Source organism: Plectropomus leopardus, chromosome 18 (assembly GCF_008729295.1).
Source record: "Plectropomus leopardus isolate mb chromosome 18, YSFRI_Pleo_2.0, whole genome shotgun sequence".
In the NCBI taxonomy this organism is placed as follows: domain Eukaryota; kingdom Metazoa; phylum Chordata; class Actinopteri; order Perciformes; family Serranidae; genus Plectropomus; species Plectropomus leopardus.
This window is the reverse complement of record NC_056480.1, coordinates 21,351,913-21,369,427: the sequence shown is the minus strand read 5'-3', so window position 1 is coordinate 21,369,427 and position 17,515 is coordinate 21,351,913. Positions and strand designations below refer to the sequence as shown.

General features: G+C 39.9%; 2 protein-coding genes across 2 annotated transcripts in view; both read right to left on the bottom strand.

Moving 5' to 3' along the window:
* Nucleotides 1-176: 176 nt before the first annotated feature.
* bloc1s4 (biogenesis of lysosomal organelles complex-1, subunit 4, cappuccino) lies at nt 177-4,538 on the bottom strand. Its single transcript, XM_042506614.1, has 5 exons — nt 4,183-4,538; nt 2,656-2,727; nt 2,450-2,551; nt 1,480-1,614; nt 177-1,238 (listed from the first exon to the last, which is right to left on the bottom strand). Exons 1-5 carry the CDS (start codon nt 4,501-4,503, stop codon nt 1,140-1,142), a joined length of 729 nt encoding a protein of 242 aa, XP_042362548.1. The 5' UTR covers nt 4,504-4,538; the 3' UTR covers nt 177-1,139.
* Nucleotides 4,539-7,754: 3,216 nt separating this feature from the next.
* Nucleotides 7,755-17,515, bottom strand: part of pard6gb (par-6 family cell polarity regulator gamma b) — a 47,373-nt gene continuing 37,612 nt past the window's right edge. Inside the window, exon 3 of the mRNA XM_042507197.1 lies at nt 7,755-9,381. Coding sequence (XP_042363131.1) covers nt 8,300-9,381 — 1,082 coding nt within the window. The 3' untranslated portion in view covers nt 7,755-8,299. The remainder of the gene's footprint in view (nt 9,382-17,515) is intronic.

The window sequence follows — 17,515 nt, the reverse complement described above, 5'->3', positions numbered from 1 at the left end:
ATTTTAACCAGGAGAAGTTTCAGCTGGTTGCAATCTGCAAACTTCATCAACAGATGCCAGTAACCACGGCTAAATCCTACACACCGTTTCTTTCAAGGACGGTAAGCTGAAACTAAAAAAATATATATATATACTTTAAGGGGGATAAAAACAATAATAGGCCATGCAACAAAGAAAAACTTCAAATAAATCTTTAATGATTATTAAAAAACAAACAAAAATCAACCTGGAAATGAAACATCTTTATTCCTAACTATTTTGGCAAACAATAAATCACATAATAAATCCTAGCTGTAACCATTACTGATTAAACCTTGTTGGATGGGTACGGGTCACATCACATCTATAAGGTATAGCTGTCTCCAGAGGACAATATCCAGGCCTCCTCCGGTTATTGTCACAATCACAGCTCCAGCCCTGGCCCAAAACTTCATAATCAAGTAACAACTCGGCTATAGTGTGCTTTTATTGAAAAGGTGCTATCAAAGATGTAGGCCCAAATCAATGAGGCAACTGTCATCCACAGCCGGGAACATTAGGCTAGCACTAAAGTGAATATTTTGAAATGGAAGACATTAAATGCTTAACTGGACGAGATCAATATTGCTCGGAGGGAGTGACAAGACATTAGAAACACAGATTAATTCATAACAGCGTGCAGGTCTTTACAAACACCAGTAACAGGAATGTAATTTATAAAAAAGGTGGGTAATTTTTTTTTCATGAAATACGTCTTTACAGATGTTTACAGCTCCTCCTATTGTACCTTCTTTACAGTGTCTTTTCAGCAAGTGGGATGACTTCGTCCTCCTGACTTGTCACATATCCAAAATCTGACATTGTTTTCTTCACAAAATTGTGAAAATAAGACCGACAGAGATAAGACCAATTTAGGCACTTTTTAAAAGCATTTTGCTACAGTTCAGTGCTTGTTGCTGCCAGGAAATGACACTCAAAAATGCAGAATGTCTTTCCGTACTGACTTCCAGTGACTTGTTCAGAAAGGCTACTATTGCTTTGTCGAGGCCACTGCGCCAATAGATCCTTTTGCAATGGATGGCAGTAAAAGTCGTCTCTACAGTTTCACCCAGCGGGCCTCTGAGGTTAGAACCAAGTGATGTGTTAAATGTTCTAGCGTGTCACTGCTCTGGCTGTGATGTGAAATAATCATCTGTCCGGAAAACGCTGGGGACCTCTTGACGCTGATGTGGTGCCGGTCTTCTCGGGCTGGCCGGTTTCTGTCAGAGACACAAAGTGAATCCTAATTATCCAACAGCACTGACTGGCATAAAAGTACAACAATTTCCGTGCAGGATTTTAACTGTTATTTGAAAAATGTTACCAGCACAAAACACAGATTCACACCAGAATTCACTGGTTACTTCATGATTGTTACTGTGAAAACACATAAAAAGTATTGAGCTGAAAAAATTACAAATCTAGAACTGCAAATCCACAAGTACATGAAGGAGCTCTCACATTTAGGAAGCCCGGGACACTCATTGTGCGGAGGATCTTCTTGAAAGCACCCGGTAGTGTTCCTAGTTCTCCTTCTGCCTGCGTGACCTGCTCCTCCATCGCACTGACGTTGGCTCCAACCATCTTTACAAAGGCCTGCAGGCACACCGCAATAATATAGCTGATCAAACTTAGATTCTTTGCAACATTATTTGAGACAAAATCATTCAAGACAGTTAAACATCACATATAAAACCTCAATACTGATTCCAAAAAAAGTTGCAAATCCTGTTTCGACCTATATGCAGTAGAATACAGTGCCAAGACAAGATATTTAAAAATTAAACTGATAAGTTTTAGTGTTTTTCCTAAATATACAGCCACACTAAGCATGATTCCTGCAGCTTAAGGCAAGGTAGATTTTAAACTTTCAAAGACTTTCTTAATGACACTTGGAAATGACATACATTTGAATGATATATACCTATTTTAAGATCAGATTTGATTATCAGTTGTTTTTTTCTGTTTATTTATCATGACATGTCCAAAGCCAGCTGAAAATGTGACAATCGAATGATAATTTCTGTTTTTACAACTTCTAAATCTCATAACCAAACTTGAAAAAGAACAATTTTATTTTGCCCAAAATGTTTATTGCATCATAAAATATGACTTTTGAAAAGAAAAGGTTTGATTATCATTATCAACCCTTTTTAGAGTGGAACACACGGAAGACAATGAACATATTATATTATTATAAAGGTTTACCAACTCGCATTTCTGTTTGGTTTTCTGGGTGATTTTGTGTTTGTATGAAGCACTATGTGTTACAGTTTTGCTTGAATTAAAAGTGCTATACAAATTAAGTCTGATTGATTGATTGATTATATCATAGGTTTCATATTACATCAATTTCAGAATCCTTGTTAGTGTACTTTGTGGTCTGTTTTGGTCACATGATTCCAGTCATTGGATTAAAACGACCACTTACCTCTAACTTGTCAATTCTTCTGTATATTTGTCTCATTTCATCCGACTTCTGCTGGATTTGAGGTAGGTTTTCATTCACTATCTGGGAGGTATCATTACGGATCTAAAGGAATACAGGATGTGAGAGACATATATGCATTTTATTCAATTTATAAAAAAAATAAATAAATACAAAGCATTCATAAGATTTAGCCTGACTTAGCTTACCATATCCAGCATTCCAACAAACTCATCTACTCTCGTCAGCATTTCTTCCAAGCTCTTGTCCAAGCACAGGATCTAGAAGAGAAATCATTAACAGAAAGGCTGTGAGAATGTTACCATTGACCCGAGCTGGCGTAGGACTGTGCACTTTAAATAGTCCCACACACCAGTTATAGCTGGAATTCAATAAAATGTCTTTAAATTGAGCGAGCGAGAACCACAAGGCCAAAACACAAGGGCCTTTGTCTTCCTACAGAGCCAGCTGGATAGCTTAGCTTCTGTGTAAATTGCCTGGTGTCACGCATTTCCACTTAATGTCAACTCAGGAGTGACAGCAGTCTGGTTAGTCTGCCATCATAAATAATCCAAGAAAAAATAGTTCCTACAAACATAGACAACTGTCTCTTCAAGCGGATGTTCTTTATCTTTTTTTTTTTTTTTTTTGAGCTAGGGTTTATAGCTGTAACCTAAAAAACAGAGGAGTGGGCTCGTGTCACATGACTTGGACTCAACTAAGTCAGTCTTGACTCATGATGATCTGATGACTTCAGGCTTGATGCAATACAATACGACTTGCAAATCCATTTAGATTTGGACACCGGTTACACACTCAACAAAAAAAATCACATTATAAAATAGTGTTTAGTGAACTAGTTTCATTTTCCTGGTAGTGTATATTTTTACTGCATATATGTATTTAAAGATGACACTACATCTTTTCACATTAAACGACTCAACCAAAAATGTTTGTAATATGCAACTTTTTTAACTTACACATGATTGTAATTGTGCCACAGGAACACCGTAAAAAGGCACACATGACTGAGATAAAACGATGACATCATTTAGGTTACTTTATTTTTCACTTTGGAAAGCTCCGTCATGTGTCAAAGAAGGTATTAAAAAAAGCTCCTTCATGGAGCTTCAAAATGACATACATTTGAATTATACATACCTGTTTTAAGATCAGATTTGATTATCAGTTGTTTTTTTTTCTGTTTATCATGGCACGTCCAAAGCCAGCGGAAAATGTGACAATCAAATGATAATTTCTGTTTTTACAACTTCTAATAGTACATGTTGCAATTTTAAAAACTGGTGGTAAAATTAACACAAAGCACTGACATCCAAAGTTATGTCCCTCTTCTTTAAGCCAAAATAAAAAAAAAAATAAAAAAACAAATCCTTCACCAGTGCTTAAAAAATAGTTGACACGCCTCCCCCTTTGTGCACCATTCGTCTGTTAAATAACGAACAGTCCCTAATGTCTGAGTACTTCTTCCACCGCTGCTCACATCCCAGTGGACCCGAACCAGTGAAAGCACACCAATAGGGGGATGTCACGACCCCACTGTCGCTTAGCAACAACTTCACTTTCAGCCATTGGTTATGAACTGCGTTGCTCGTCAGTTGAAGTGATTTATTAGCCAAATAACAGAAGCTACAGATATTTCGTAAACAAAGAGCTAACGGGAACTTAGCTAGTTAGTGCGTACATTGCTCCACATAACTTGGTGTCTGAGCACAAACCTCTTCTCCCGCGGTCGCCCTGATGTAGGAGGAGTAGCTGAGGGCGCTGTGTCTCAGGACCTCGTCGTCCTGCTCCGGGTACTGCTGCTCCGGTGTCCCGGGCTCTGCTGCTTCGTTGAGGCTCGGGCTTTGAGAGATGTTAACGTTAGCTGCTGCGCCAAAGCTGGGGCTCTGCGACACGGTACCGCTGCTGAGGATTTCGCTCACCATGGACAAACTGCTCGCGCTCTGGGAGACGATGCCGCTGTCTCTGCTTATCTCAGCGCTGGACTCCTCCAGGGGAGACAGCAGGCCCACTCTGTCAACCCGATGATGGTCCATATCGCCTGTCTTTCAGGTCCACTGCCGTGTTTTGCCTTGTCAACTGACTCAGTCACGTGTGTTGTGCAGCTGATGGTGGCTCGCAAGGGTCAAAATAGTGTAACGCGCAATAAAGAATTGGGGGAAAAAAAAAACTTTTACTTGACTGTAAATTGTCAGTTCATGTAACCTATAATTGAATTTAGAAATAAAAGACACATTTATTAAACCGAAAGCGTATGAAATACAAACTGATTATCAAAAACAGTTAATGACATATATCTGCCAATGAGATGTATCAACAAACACTGGGATGAAGCAAAGCCCTGTAGTGAATAGATGATAAGGATAGATGTTAAATAAAAAATAAAAATAAATTGCAAAGAACATAAACACGACAGCTAATTTGCACGATTTCTACCTCAGGTAATATATATTGTATTTATTCACAATCATATACATTCACATAGGCTTATGTATGTAAATATCCATATTCTTTTAACTTATACTCTGTCACATTCTTGTGAATTTTCCCACTGTGCACTATTTTACCACTTATTTACTTAACAGTTAATACACTGCACACCATGTGTCTATCTAAGTTATAGGAAAGATAAGGTGTTTATAGAGTATTTAGATTTTGTTTATTGATAATTTTATTTGATCTAATTTGTTTTTCAGTTTATATTTTTTAAATTCCTTTTTAACCCTATAAAAGCTGAGCAAATTGATTTGACTTCTTTAAAAACAACAACAACAAAAAAATAAAAGAAAGAATATTACCTAAAAATAAACACAAAAAAGAGTCAAAAACAAGAAACTGCCCAAAAAAACCTTACCTTTCCCCCTGTTTTTCATGCTTCTCACTCTTGAGCAATGTGTGAATTTCCTCAGTGTGGGATTAATAACACTAATTATATTTTATCTTAATTACTTTTGGAATAGGAAATGCCCCAAACTATAGTAATGTGTCTGATTTCATGTTTTCACGATTAAAATAGTGTAAGCTTATTCTTTCAGCCAAACAGCATTTCAAAGTCTTCATGAGAAATTATTGTCTCATCAATTTTAAAATGCAAATGGCAATATTTTGAGACACTGAAGTTGCACTGGTATGAGATGTCATTGCAATCTCTGCCAGCAGATGGCAGACAGAATTGCTGCATGGCAATCACCTTTGTTGGTCTTCACAGGTTTGGTGCAGAGGCAGTATGTATGGCATTGGTTAAAAATGTTCATCACACCTTTCATCACTTAAAATATCTAATAGAATTGATTAGCTGTCAAATCTGTTTATTTGGAGAGAGGATGTGCAATGAATCCCCCTTAATTTAAAATAAGCGTTTGAAAGAGCATTAACATGGTTTCATTTATGTATGTGTCTTTGCACATCAGATTTTGAACTCTCTTAGTCCAGATGTTTTTCTGTTTATTTAATGTTTCACAAGACCTTGTCAGCTTTAATCAGTCTACACTTGAATCTCAAAATTGCTCGCTGAGCATCTGTGTCACATGTGAGGAACTGAGCTCTTTCACACTTTTGGGCTAAAACTTTTTCAGACTACATGGATGAGCTGCATATACATGTTTTCAGCTGATCTCTCATGGTTCATATGCAGGTTGCCCATGGTTAAAAGTCATGTTTAAATGCAGTGATGATAACTCTTTTAGGGGAAGGAGGTGTCTACCAAAAAAACTGAAATCTGCTGCTGATTGGTGGTGCTGACTGTCAAGGCAGACCGGCTGGGTATCAATGATGTATTAGCTGTTTGAGCAGCGTGGCACCTCGAGTAAACACAGCAGACAAACATTCATTAGCAGAGAGGTGAAAGGAGTGTGCTGCTGCAGGAGGGCCTCTGACCCAGAACAAAACTGCATTCCTGCTGCAAGTCTATGTTGAATATTTTGGATGATATGGCTGGTTGGGCCTGAGAAAAGCATGCCAGCCTTCATTCTTCACTATGTGATGTCTAGAGCACAGTGTTGCAAACTTGACCTGTGTCCTATCCACCTTACCTCAGCCTGACTGCTGCCTTAAACCACCACTGACCTGCATTACACTGTAGATATAGATAACTTAAATGAGGTTGAAGGTACAATGAAAATGTTTCTATTGTCTTTGAATAGTCATTTAATCAGTAGTCTGTGTGGTTTTACCTGGCTTGTTTTAGGCACTGCGTCTTGATGTCTTCACTGTAGCTGCAGAATGCTAAAAAATACAGAGTAATTTCCAGAGAAACCAAAGTCACACCCCTTACAATGTGTTTTGTGGTTATGCATTACTCATCTACAGATGCTGCTGTTGATGAAGAAATTGGGATGTCAGACTCTGCCGTGACTATTTGCTTTGACTGTCAGCAGCATGCAGATTCTGAGTTTTGCTTATCAGGGGATACAACCATGATGTTTGCAATTTCACCCCTAAAACCCAGTCAAGCTGACACGAAAGTATCTCGATATCACATTGTCTTTGTTCAGCCAGTATATTTCTATTAATCCTACACCTACATTATGTTTGGAAGATGGAAAGCAGAGGGGAACAAAAGTTTACTGATAAAAGTTACATTATAGCTAATTTATGCACCAACAGCCTAAGAACGTACTTGAGTGATGAAATTGAGGATTTAAAATGAGGTTAAACTAAGACAAACTGTGATCTGTCAGTTTGTTTTTAAAGAAACTGTGTGTAAGATCTAGGGAGATTTAGTGGCATCTAAATTCAGGAGCTGAATCATCCGCAGACGTCTCTTCCTCTCCAAAACAAACAGAGGTGATTAAAACAGTTAAAAACACTTCATAAAGCAGTTTCACAGTACAAATCAGTGTTTCTCCGACCCTGTATGGTGTGTTTTAGACATTGGCCGACAGGTTCTTGTGATCTGCACTCGAATGCTGTTTCCTGCGGACCCGCATGTATGTCTCCAAGCACTGAATTTGTTCTTTCCAAATCTGACTCTGAACTGTGAAAATTGAAACTGTATTTCAACAAGTAATTTGAAACGTGAGATCTGAATACTGTTTGGAATTCAATTTCAATTCATGCTATTCAGATTCAGTTTTTCCAATGCAATTATACCAGTTAAAAGTGCAAATTCAAACAAGGCATTTCTAATTCATTTTTTCACTTTCAAATTATGTGGTTCAAATTCATTTGATTAAAATTCAAATTTGGTTTCTAGTGACACAATACCATAGTGACCCATGGACTTTTAACTGACACAGTCCAAATCTTTAGGAACTATATAAATGCGGAACCAAATATCACATTTCTATTTTGCAGACTTAGAATAATTTATTGGAACAGATACAAGGATTTGATCACAATCATCAATGCATAAAAGAACTATTTAAAAAAAAAAAATCATACTCTAAACAGCATTTATCAGAATATAAGAAATATAGATTTTACTCTTTAAAAACATCCATAAGCAACCCCATGTTGGTCCCGGTAATAAGAATGAAAAGGATCTTTAATAAAAGTGGTCACTAACAAAAGAGATTAGGCTGTAGGCACATTCAGAACTCTAGGATACAGTGGACTTGCCTAAAAACACGTATTTGTTCTGATGCTTATTACATACGTACAAATCTTTTGATGTAAGACGAAGACAGCTTTAAAAAATACAGGAAATATATACAATACATTTTCCGCGTTTCCTGGCTTGCAACTTCCAATGATCAATTATCTTGTAAAAGCAGAGAAGTTACAAAATTAGTATCTGACAAAACACACTGGTGCTCATGTTTATCCGGCCTGGTGTTCCAGTTTTAGTCTCTGAGCAGTTGGGATGTTTGTGTCTGTGTTTGTTTGTAAGTATTATAGGGTAATGACGGTGCCGTCCTCCTCCACCCCTCCCCTGGGCAGTGCGAGACTGTGTCGTGGGTCCGTTTTCAGAGAGCTGAGGATTCTGTGCAGGCTGCCGTTGCTGTGACGGAGGGCTGGGTTGCTGCTGTGATGCGGAGGCTGTATTTGGTGATGGCGGTGCTGGGACTGTTGGTGCGGGTTGTGCTGAAGGTTCAGGTCTCTGTGGAGCTGGTAGCTGAGGCTGCTGTGGTGGTGGTGGTGGGACCCTCCGTTGAGGCTCGGCTGGGAGTGGAAGGAGGCAGTGGAAACCACCGACGCAGGACGTGAGGGCGGGCTCGGAGGTGCCGCTGGGCCTGAAGCTGTTGTTGGTGTCTGCTGGTGTGTGCGAGACGCACTGGACGCCAGAGAAGCGTTTGACCTCTGAGACGGCCGCTTGAGGCTGCTCTCAATGACTATATCCGTCTCTTCATCGCTCTCCAGGTCATCTTGGTACCCGTGTGCTCCAGATGACACCATTGAGGTAACCCCCATTGAGGCAACAGACAAACTCGGGTAACCAGTCGACCCGCTGCTGTCAGACGACTGGCCGGAGCTCCCCGAGATCCTGCTGCTGCGGACCACATTATTGCGCTGATTCACCGGCTTGACTGTCACGATCAGGTTGTGGCTGTTGGCGATCATCATATCCGTCACCTGATCTAAAGACTTTCCACTCACTTCAATGCCGTTCACCTCCAGCACCTCATCATTCACCGCCAGCAGCCCGGTGCTCTCCGCCAACCCTCCCGGCACCAGCCGAGATATGAAGATGCCAGGGACTTTCTCGAGTCCGTGTGACGTCACCCGTACGCTGGTTCCATCTCGGATGTAAAAGCCAAGGGGTTTGTCTGAGCCGTGGCGATACAGTCGGACGCGGCGGTGAGATTCAGGTAGGATGTCCACATCGATGATGGAGGAGACGGGCCGGAAGTCTTGCGGCATGCCGATGCGAATGTGTGGTCGCTTGCGGTTGATGTCGTTGTTGCGTAGGGCAACCACCGCCTTCTTCTTTCTAGTTATTGTGTTGGTGCCATAGTTAGAGTAGTCGACCTCTTCTGTAGAGATAAAAGGGAGACAGAGAAACAGGAAGTGTTAGAAATTCTTTGTTTATATGCAGGCTGAAAACATTTTTCAATGTGCACTTTGTCCGCAAAAGTTAAAGGCAACGAGGAAAAACTATCTTAAAGCTCAAAAAGATTGAGAGAGGAGAATCTGGAGAGTTAAACTGACAACACAAAAATGTCCATCCGGGAATTACAAAACCTGTACATGAGTCTTTGCCTACATATTTAAATCAAACCACCTGCCGAACAAATTCAACAAGCTTTGATCAAACTATGCACAGATGTGCTTGAAAATAACTTTCCTGTGAGAGACCTGCTAATCATTTATACAGATTTTATTCCATGTGTGACATAACACAGTTCTTATTACTCAAGTTCTTGCTGCTTTACTCCACAAGCAGGTTAAGTATGAAACCAATGTTTTTACAATGATGAGTCCAACCTGCGTATGAAAAATGGCATGCAAGCATATTAACTGGATTCACACACGGCTGATACTAAGTCTGTCTCTGTGTGCGTGTTCGTATGATACGCTGAGTGTGCAGAGCATTCCTGCCTGTGCTGACAGAGGTGACCCACCCTTCAGCTACCAGGCAGCAGCTGTACAGATTCACAATGTTCTTTTCTACACAGGCACATACATGCACTGTTCTCAGTACACGAACTCAAAAGATAGTAAACAGCAGAGTTGTCCCGATGCCTTAACCAGTATTGGGAATGCCTTCAATGTGCTGCCTAAAATGCTGGATTGGGTATTCTATGCACTGATCCAATACCATTTACCATTGTAAAAACATTGGTTTCATACTTCCAGTTTTTTTGGAAATCAATTCTTTGCCACTGTAAAAGAGTACACAGCAAGTTGTGCTGTGTAGCCACTGGCAATTACTGTTTCAGGGCAGCAAAGTGGAATTCATTTAGTTTTGTTTGTGTTGTATTTTTTTAAAAAGTATTATTATTATTATTATTAATATTATTTCCAGTAAATAATAAAATGTTAGACATCAATAAAATGTCAGCAATGTGGCAATATTTCACACAACAAAGTCCCAGCAGTAAAAAGGCAACATGTACAGTAGAGATGCAGCAGTTTGCCATGTTATGAACATCGACCGTTATCATACCGTGTACATCTGCTAATCTATGGCATTAAAGAGAATGAAACCGGACAGAAAAGCTCCTCTTTAATCTTAATTTTCAAAACAGATTTTTTTCTAATGAAAAAAACTGGTTTCAGTTACAACAAAATGTTTGTTCAACCAAAAAACAGTCCTTTAAAAGGTTATTGTAACTAATAATAATAACTCGGGATATTTCTGGAGAAAGATATCATACCGGGAAAATTTCATACAATTGCAATCCTAATGTACAGTATGCAAGGCTGTAGTTTTGAGGGGTGGCATTAGTGTAGTCATTTTTAACTTCAGCAGTCGTACAAAGACGGATCACATGAAGAGCACAACTATTTCACCAAAGCAAAGGAGAAAAAACAGGGGAAAAAGCAGGAGCAAATGTTAGAAACTGCATTCCAGCAATGCCAGAAATTCCACACAGACAACTCAGAAACGACAAAGATAACTGACAAAACTGCCCGAATTTATTGTTATGGAAGACCAACGTGCTAGTGGTTGAAAAGTCGGTGCTTTGGTGCTTAATGGATCGAATAGGTACTCGGTGTCGGTTCATATGCAGGCTCAGGTACAGGAAAAGGAAAAAAAATTGTATCGGGACATCTTTAGGAAACCGTCCTCCACTAGATGAACTGGTACGAGACCCCCTATGATATAATACAGTGTGGAAAGAATGAGCTGTTAGGGAGTCTCAATTAAAGCATGATGTTTCCAACTGGAATGAAGAATTTACTTTGAATGCACACACTGAATCATGGCTCTGAAAAAAGACAGTGCCAGATAGTGGGAGATGATACAGTGTGCTCCATAATGAAAACAAAATAACCTGATAGTTCTCTTATCCCCCGTCTCAGGCAGACAGGAAATCTGGACACAACACAGCCTGAAGTGACAGGAAGTGAAGGTTCCCAGGCGGGAACATCAGCTCCCTGCACTTCCATGGCAACGGCGATGAGTCATCTTTGTCCTACTGTTTGGGACACCTGCTTTCTCAAATGATTGTGGGTGAGCGCACTGTAATTTTTGGCGCCGTCTTCAAAGTGCAAGGAGGGAACAGTGAAACAAATACGGAGTCTCCGAACGCAGCCAGCTGGCCGCTCGACCCCGTGGCCTCCGAGGAGCGTGGACGTCTGCCGTACAACTCCCTATGCAATGCTGACTCATCATTAATACACGCTCTCATCCTTCACCGCCTCCTCTTGCTCCTCCTGACTAAGCAGCACGTTTTACTACAGCTTCAGATATGGAGGATCTGGTGGGAAATAGTGTGAAACCAGTCTGTCAGAAGAGAAGACGCAGCTTTTGCCTATGTCAGCAGTGATACAGACCACAATGCATGTGGGGAATTGGTGATGACTAAATTGGGGGGAAAATAAGAATGATAAATGAGTGTTGGTGACAGAGTAGATTGACGTTGCTTGGCGCAGCACGAAATAATGCTGTCAAGCGCTCATGAACTCAAGCCAAACTGCTGTGACTAAAGAACTAGCCTTATCTTATCAACTGCTGCTGCTTTAAAATGCTATTTTTGAGCTTCTGAATATCAAACAAAGTGCACGGTATGCTTACTTTTCTGGGCATATCGAGGCGCAAGCTTATTTGATTGAATCCAGACAAGGCATCTGCTAAAGGGCTGAAATTTCTACCACAAGTGCAAGTCTCCCTGATGGGAACCACGTTTGAGGGGACGGCTGCAGAGTCTCATTACAGGTCTATGGTGCAACACCCTCCTCCTTCCACACCCTCACCTCAGTCTGAAACCACACAGCACACCACATCACCAGTTGTGTTTAGTAGGATAGGTGATCTTTCTGTCAGAAATCCTATGTGTACAACTGCAATTATGCTTTCTATTTGTAATGTCTCACAGCTGTTCTGCAAAATCCCATAAGAAGCCCATGTTGGTGTCATTTGTTTAAAGGAACCTACAGATACAAAGACACGGGGTGTGTTTGACATGTCCTGGGGCAAAAGATGAAGAGGACAGATTAAAGTTAAACTGAGCAGGGATTATATCTGGATTTTGGGACACCTTGTGCTGATTACGCTGATTTCAATACACCAGTGGCGCTTCATTTTCAAGAGTCTATATCTAAGTTCTGTCTCACTGATGTCCTCTACTGTTCAGCAATGAAATGAACAGCAATAACAGGTCAAAATACACACCTCTCCCCTTAAATTCTCTTTTTAAAAGTAAGACCAGCAACTCAGAAGAGAAACTCAGTGAGCAGAAAACTAGCACATGCCTAGCGTAAACCAACTGATTCGATCATACAGGGGATGACTTTGTAATGACAGCTGTCTACCCGACTAAAAAGTCAATAAAAGTATCACGCTTCATGTAATCTATCTAGATGACAACCAAGCATCCAGAAATGTCACATAGTTTGTGAAAGAATGTGAATGTAAGCCAAGACGGTATAAAAGAAGAAGGCGTAAAACAACAAGGATAAACAGCCGCAGGTGAAGCAGTTAAACTGCGAGTTAAAATTCTGACAGTCAGCAAACCCTCAATTAGGGATCACTACCATGCAAAGTGAAAGCTTATCACCAACATCCAGAAATGCCATCCAGATTGTTACCAGTGCAAAGTTCAAAGCCAGCATAGTGGCTGTGAATGGGGGTGTGTTAGTGCCCATGGCATCCTGGGTAAGTTGCAAATGAATGCACCAGTGGAGCTCTGGACTAAACAGAAAGCTTGTATTTTGCGCCATTTTGCATTTTTTTTCCCTACAAATGAACCTGTAAGTTTCGGGTTAAAGGGTGTAGGGCATAAATAAACCAAAACTGACATCACCACCCTGAAGTCATGCTTCAGGCAGAAATACAATAGTTATAACCTTTAAGCTCACTATCATTCGAATTGTTTCAGCCTTTTTTGTCAGTCAGAAATGTAATATGTCTGGTTCCAGTTTCTCAGTTTTGCTTTGTCATTAATGGTAGTAGCAAATTAAATCATTTTTACTTTAGACAGGAGGATAACAAAATAAGCAATCTAAACACGTCACCTCGGGCTTTGGAAAATAGAATTTTCACCAAAAAATGAATCAGTTAACCATTAAAATAATTAGTGGATTGACTGATGGTGAAAATAATTGTTAGTTGCATCCTTTTAACTGCACCATGCCTTCCATCAAAAACACGCTGAAGCTATGGCATGTTTCCCTGGTAACTAAAACCACTGGAGCATCATCGGACTGCAGTATTTGAAGATGCCAAACAAATTAAGATGTCGAGTCATAGAACCAGACTGTGGCAGCGAAATCCTGTCTGTCTATTAAGCCTGTCTGCTGGGTTGGGGTATTATATTCAGGGCCAGTGCGTTCATCAGAGTGAAATGGGTTTTTCCATTGCAAAGTTAAACATTATGTTCTCTGCTACTGTTGAAAAAAACCCCTGATGAACACACTCCATGGTAGAAATTGTATGTTTCATAGTAAAATTGCATGTGCTTCCTCTGCTGGACTGTAGAGTTTTAACTAAATGCGATTGCAGTTTGGGATAATGCAGGAAAATTGCTCTGCCCTTTAAATTATAGATCAAAAAAGACTTTTCTAAACCCGTCCATTGTCATAAAGTCCACCGATGACTACAAAGAAGATAAGTAAGGCTGAACTATCAGGTGCCACAGCTCTCTGGCCCTAACTCGACCCCGCCAAGTGCAGCGCGCGCGCGCACACACACACACACACACACACACACACACACACACACACACACACACACAGCTGAACTAAGTGAGCACGTTCCAGTCGATCACACAAAGGTTATCGTAACAACTCCTGACAAACCTAATCCCTGCTACACTGAAGCATGATGGGTAAGCCAATGTGAACCCGTTAATCAGAGACTGTCGGGTCACTGCCAGGCTCGGCAGGCTAAACAGCACCTCAGATCAAAGCCTGTTAGAAAAGCCTGGTGCTTCAATTAGCTGTTACTCAATATTTCCACAGTGTTATTTTACCATCACGTTATTTACAGATCAGAGTATGAAATATTAAATGCAAATTTAAGTAATGCACAATCTATGGAAGCAAATAAGAGACAGAAGTATTTGAATTTTGGCTGACTACATAATATTGACATTTTAACACAGATTAATGAATTGCATTTTACATTAATTAAAAACCATCACCCTTTTGAAATTAAAATAAAAAAATATTTATAATTTCAAATGGGAACATCCTGTATAATCAATTGCACATTAACACTGCAAAATACGTATTTTGAGGTTCAATTGTTGCTTTCTCAGATCACATGACAGACAAACTGCGCTCTGATCGGCCACAAGTCGGTTTAAATGCATTCAGGCTCGATTGCCTTATCCTTCCCTGGTTAGTCAGGCTTGTGCCATTTGAAAATGTTCATCTTGAATGTTTGCATCATAATTTGACAACCTGAATCTTTTTTTTAATTCTGAAACTTGAATGTTTTGGATCCCTATTTGTGAACACTGGAAAAATTATTAAATGCATTTTTTTTGTATTGCAAAACAAGAAATAACGTCAGATACATGGTTTTCACTGTCAAATACCTCAATGCAATAAATTTGGTGGTGTTAAAATCTTAATATGAAGTACTCAACAGCTATTAAAATACAAATACTTATGTCTCGTATTTGCTTCAGTAATGATCTATGAGGACAAAAAGCATCTGTGCTCCTACCAAGCTTGCACCAAACTTAAGGTCAGGGAATTCCACTACAAGTACAGTTAATAACAAGGCTAAACGCTGACAGGGATGGAAAAAACATTCATTCACTTAAACAACATTTAACATCTGTGGTGAAGAGTATCAGTAAGGGTAATACGAGCGCTCTGACACAGCTGGGTGGATAAAGACAGAAGGACAGAAACTGACTGGGATTTCCACATTACAGTTTTCCAGTAATGTGAACCTAAATTCTTTCTTACAGTATACTGGTATAAAATCATCATGAAAAAAAGTGTTTTATTTAGGAATACTGGAGCTAATAAAAACTCCTGCAAGAGGAAAAAAAACCCATACAAGGCCAGGCGAAAGAGGTCAAAGGTGGAAAGACGGCTTCTGGGTGATTCTGCTCTGTGCTATGTGCTTTAGTCTGTGTGTGTGTGTGTGTGTGTGTGTGTGTGTGTGTGTGTGTGTGTGTGTGTGTATGACACTTGAGGAATGCTGTGGTAGTCGGAGATATCTCCGAACAGGTTGAAGACCTGCATAGCTTCTGGAGACAGGCACAGGCAGCTTTGAACCAAAGAGACTGGCTATTTCAAGCTTGCCATGAAGCTGTTGAAGTAATGCGATCCATCACTGGCATATTGCTAATCTTTTTCACACCCACACTTAGAGCTAAATGAGAGCTACCTGACAATCATATGAATTAATCTTAAATATATATTTTTTTTTATGTAGTTTTGTTGCTTTGGGGTTCAAAAACAGACCAATAAGAAGTCAGCTAACTGGCCATTTTTGCATCTGGCTCTCAGTTGCTTTTGAAAGCCTCATGCTGTTCTTGGAAAAAGAAGAAAAATAGTCTTTGTTCCATTGCAGCCCACCTCTAGTTAACCAGAGCTGTGAGGATAAAGCCCCTTAAAGTCCTACTGCTTTTCCACCATCTCCCATAAAAGACAGGAATCTAAAGAGTTTTATGATCAGCCATTAGGGCCTCTGTGCACACTTGTTCCTGGCAGGTCTTCTTACATTCACTTCTGACTCGACATGACTGTAAACAGAAAATGAGGAGACAGTGGGAATGAACTGAAAGAAAAACAGACTTCTGCTTTAACAAAGATAAAAATATTTCTTATGCTTTTCTAATTAGAGCCCGAGCACTGAACTAAAGGAATTATTATCATTTATGCAAATGAATTGCGTTTTTGAGGGTCTGAAGGTGCTCAAAAACTCACAAAACTTTGCATACAAATCAGAACTGAGGGAAAAACAAAGTAGCATCCATGGTATGTTTCACTAGATGTACATGGTTGGTATGCACGTGTATCATGTCCAGACGTGAAAAAAAGTCTCTTGGCGCCATACCCTAAACTCAACAGGAAGTCAGACATTTTCGATTGAAAGTGCAGTTTTTCTGTATTTTGCCGTTTACAATGGTTTTACTTTAATGAACTCCTTTGTGAGATTTACTCCAATCGACTTCAAATTTAGTCTGTGCCATCTTCACACCTTCAACATGAAAAGTTATTAAAGGTTTCAGTTTACGCTGAAGGCTGTGGCCATGGTGAGGTGTCAAATTTCCGTGTTTTGCCATGTAACAGTTTTTTTTAAATTTGCATGTATATTATTCAATCTGCCCAAAATTTCACATCTAATAACAGTCCAGACCTGAAGACATCAACATGCCAATTATATGTCATAGTCATTACACCACATACTACCAGGAATTGAGCTTTGTGTGACATTATCATTTGATTTATGTGTGTGTGAGCCATATTCAAATGGAAATTAATCAACGGGGAATTTGTGAGATGGGTGTTTGTGTTCGCCGCTCTGTAAGCACTGTTGTGAAAACTTGGCTTTACATAAGTGAACATGCAACACCACAGACACAACATGTCTGGTATGCTTTTGGTTCCTCTCAGCGGCACCACAATCTCTAAGCAGAGTTCAGACTAATAAGGTTTAAAGAGGTGTTTGGGGCCGGCCTCATGTGTGATATTTCACACAGGGCTTTGTGAAAGTTGGCACGCTATGTCCAAGTACTTTAGGTATACCTGTGTTGGAACCAGAGGCAGACTTTATCATAGTTTTTCATGATTTATCAGTGTCATGTGTTCAGTGCTTACATGTGTATGCACGGTGTTTGCGTGTGCTAATCTGTATGAATGGAAATCTTTGTGCTTGATGGGCAGTCCATGGAGGAACATGATGTATGCATCTATCCAATTATCAGCTCTGATTGGTTGAGTCACTGTCAAAGCAGAAAAATTAAAGTAAAAAATGTTTCGCTGTCATCCAAGAACTATATTTTCTATAAGACTGACGTTCATCCTGATTTTAAAACA

What these genes read in the sequence shown, in the direction of transcription:
- bloc1s4 (XM_042506614.1), bottom strand. Translation starts at nt 4,503, where the DNA reads ATGGACCATCATCGGGTTGACAGAGTGGGCCTGCTGTCTCCCCTGGAG. An exon ending in GGGCGACCGCGGGAGAAGAG is followed by an intron (nt 2,728 to 4,182) that starts GTTTGTGCTCAG and finishes TTTCTCTTCTAG; the next exon opens with ATCCTGTGCTTGGACAAGAG. An exon ending in GAAGAATTGACAAGTTAGAG is followed by an intron (nt 1,615 to 2,449) that starts GTAAGTGGTCGT and finishes GTGTGCCTGCAG; the next exon opens with GCCTTTGTAAAGATGGTTGG.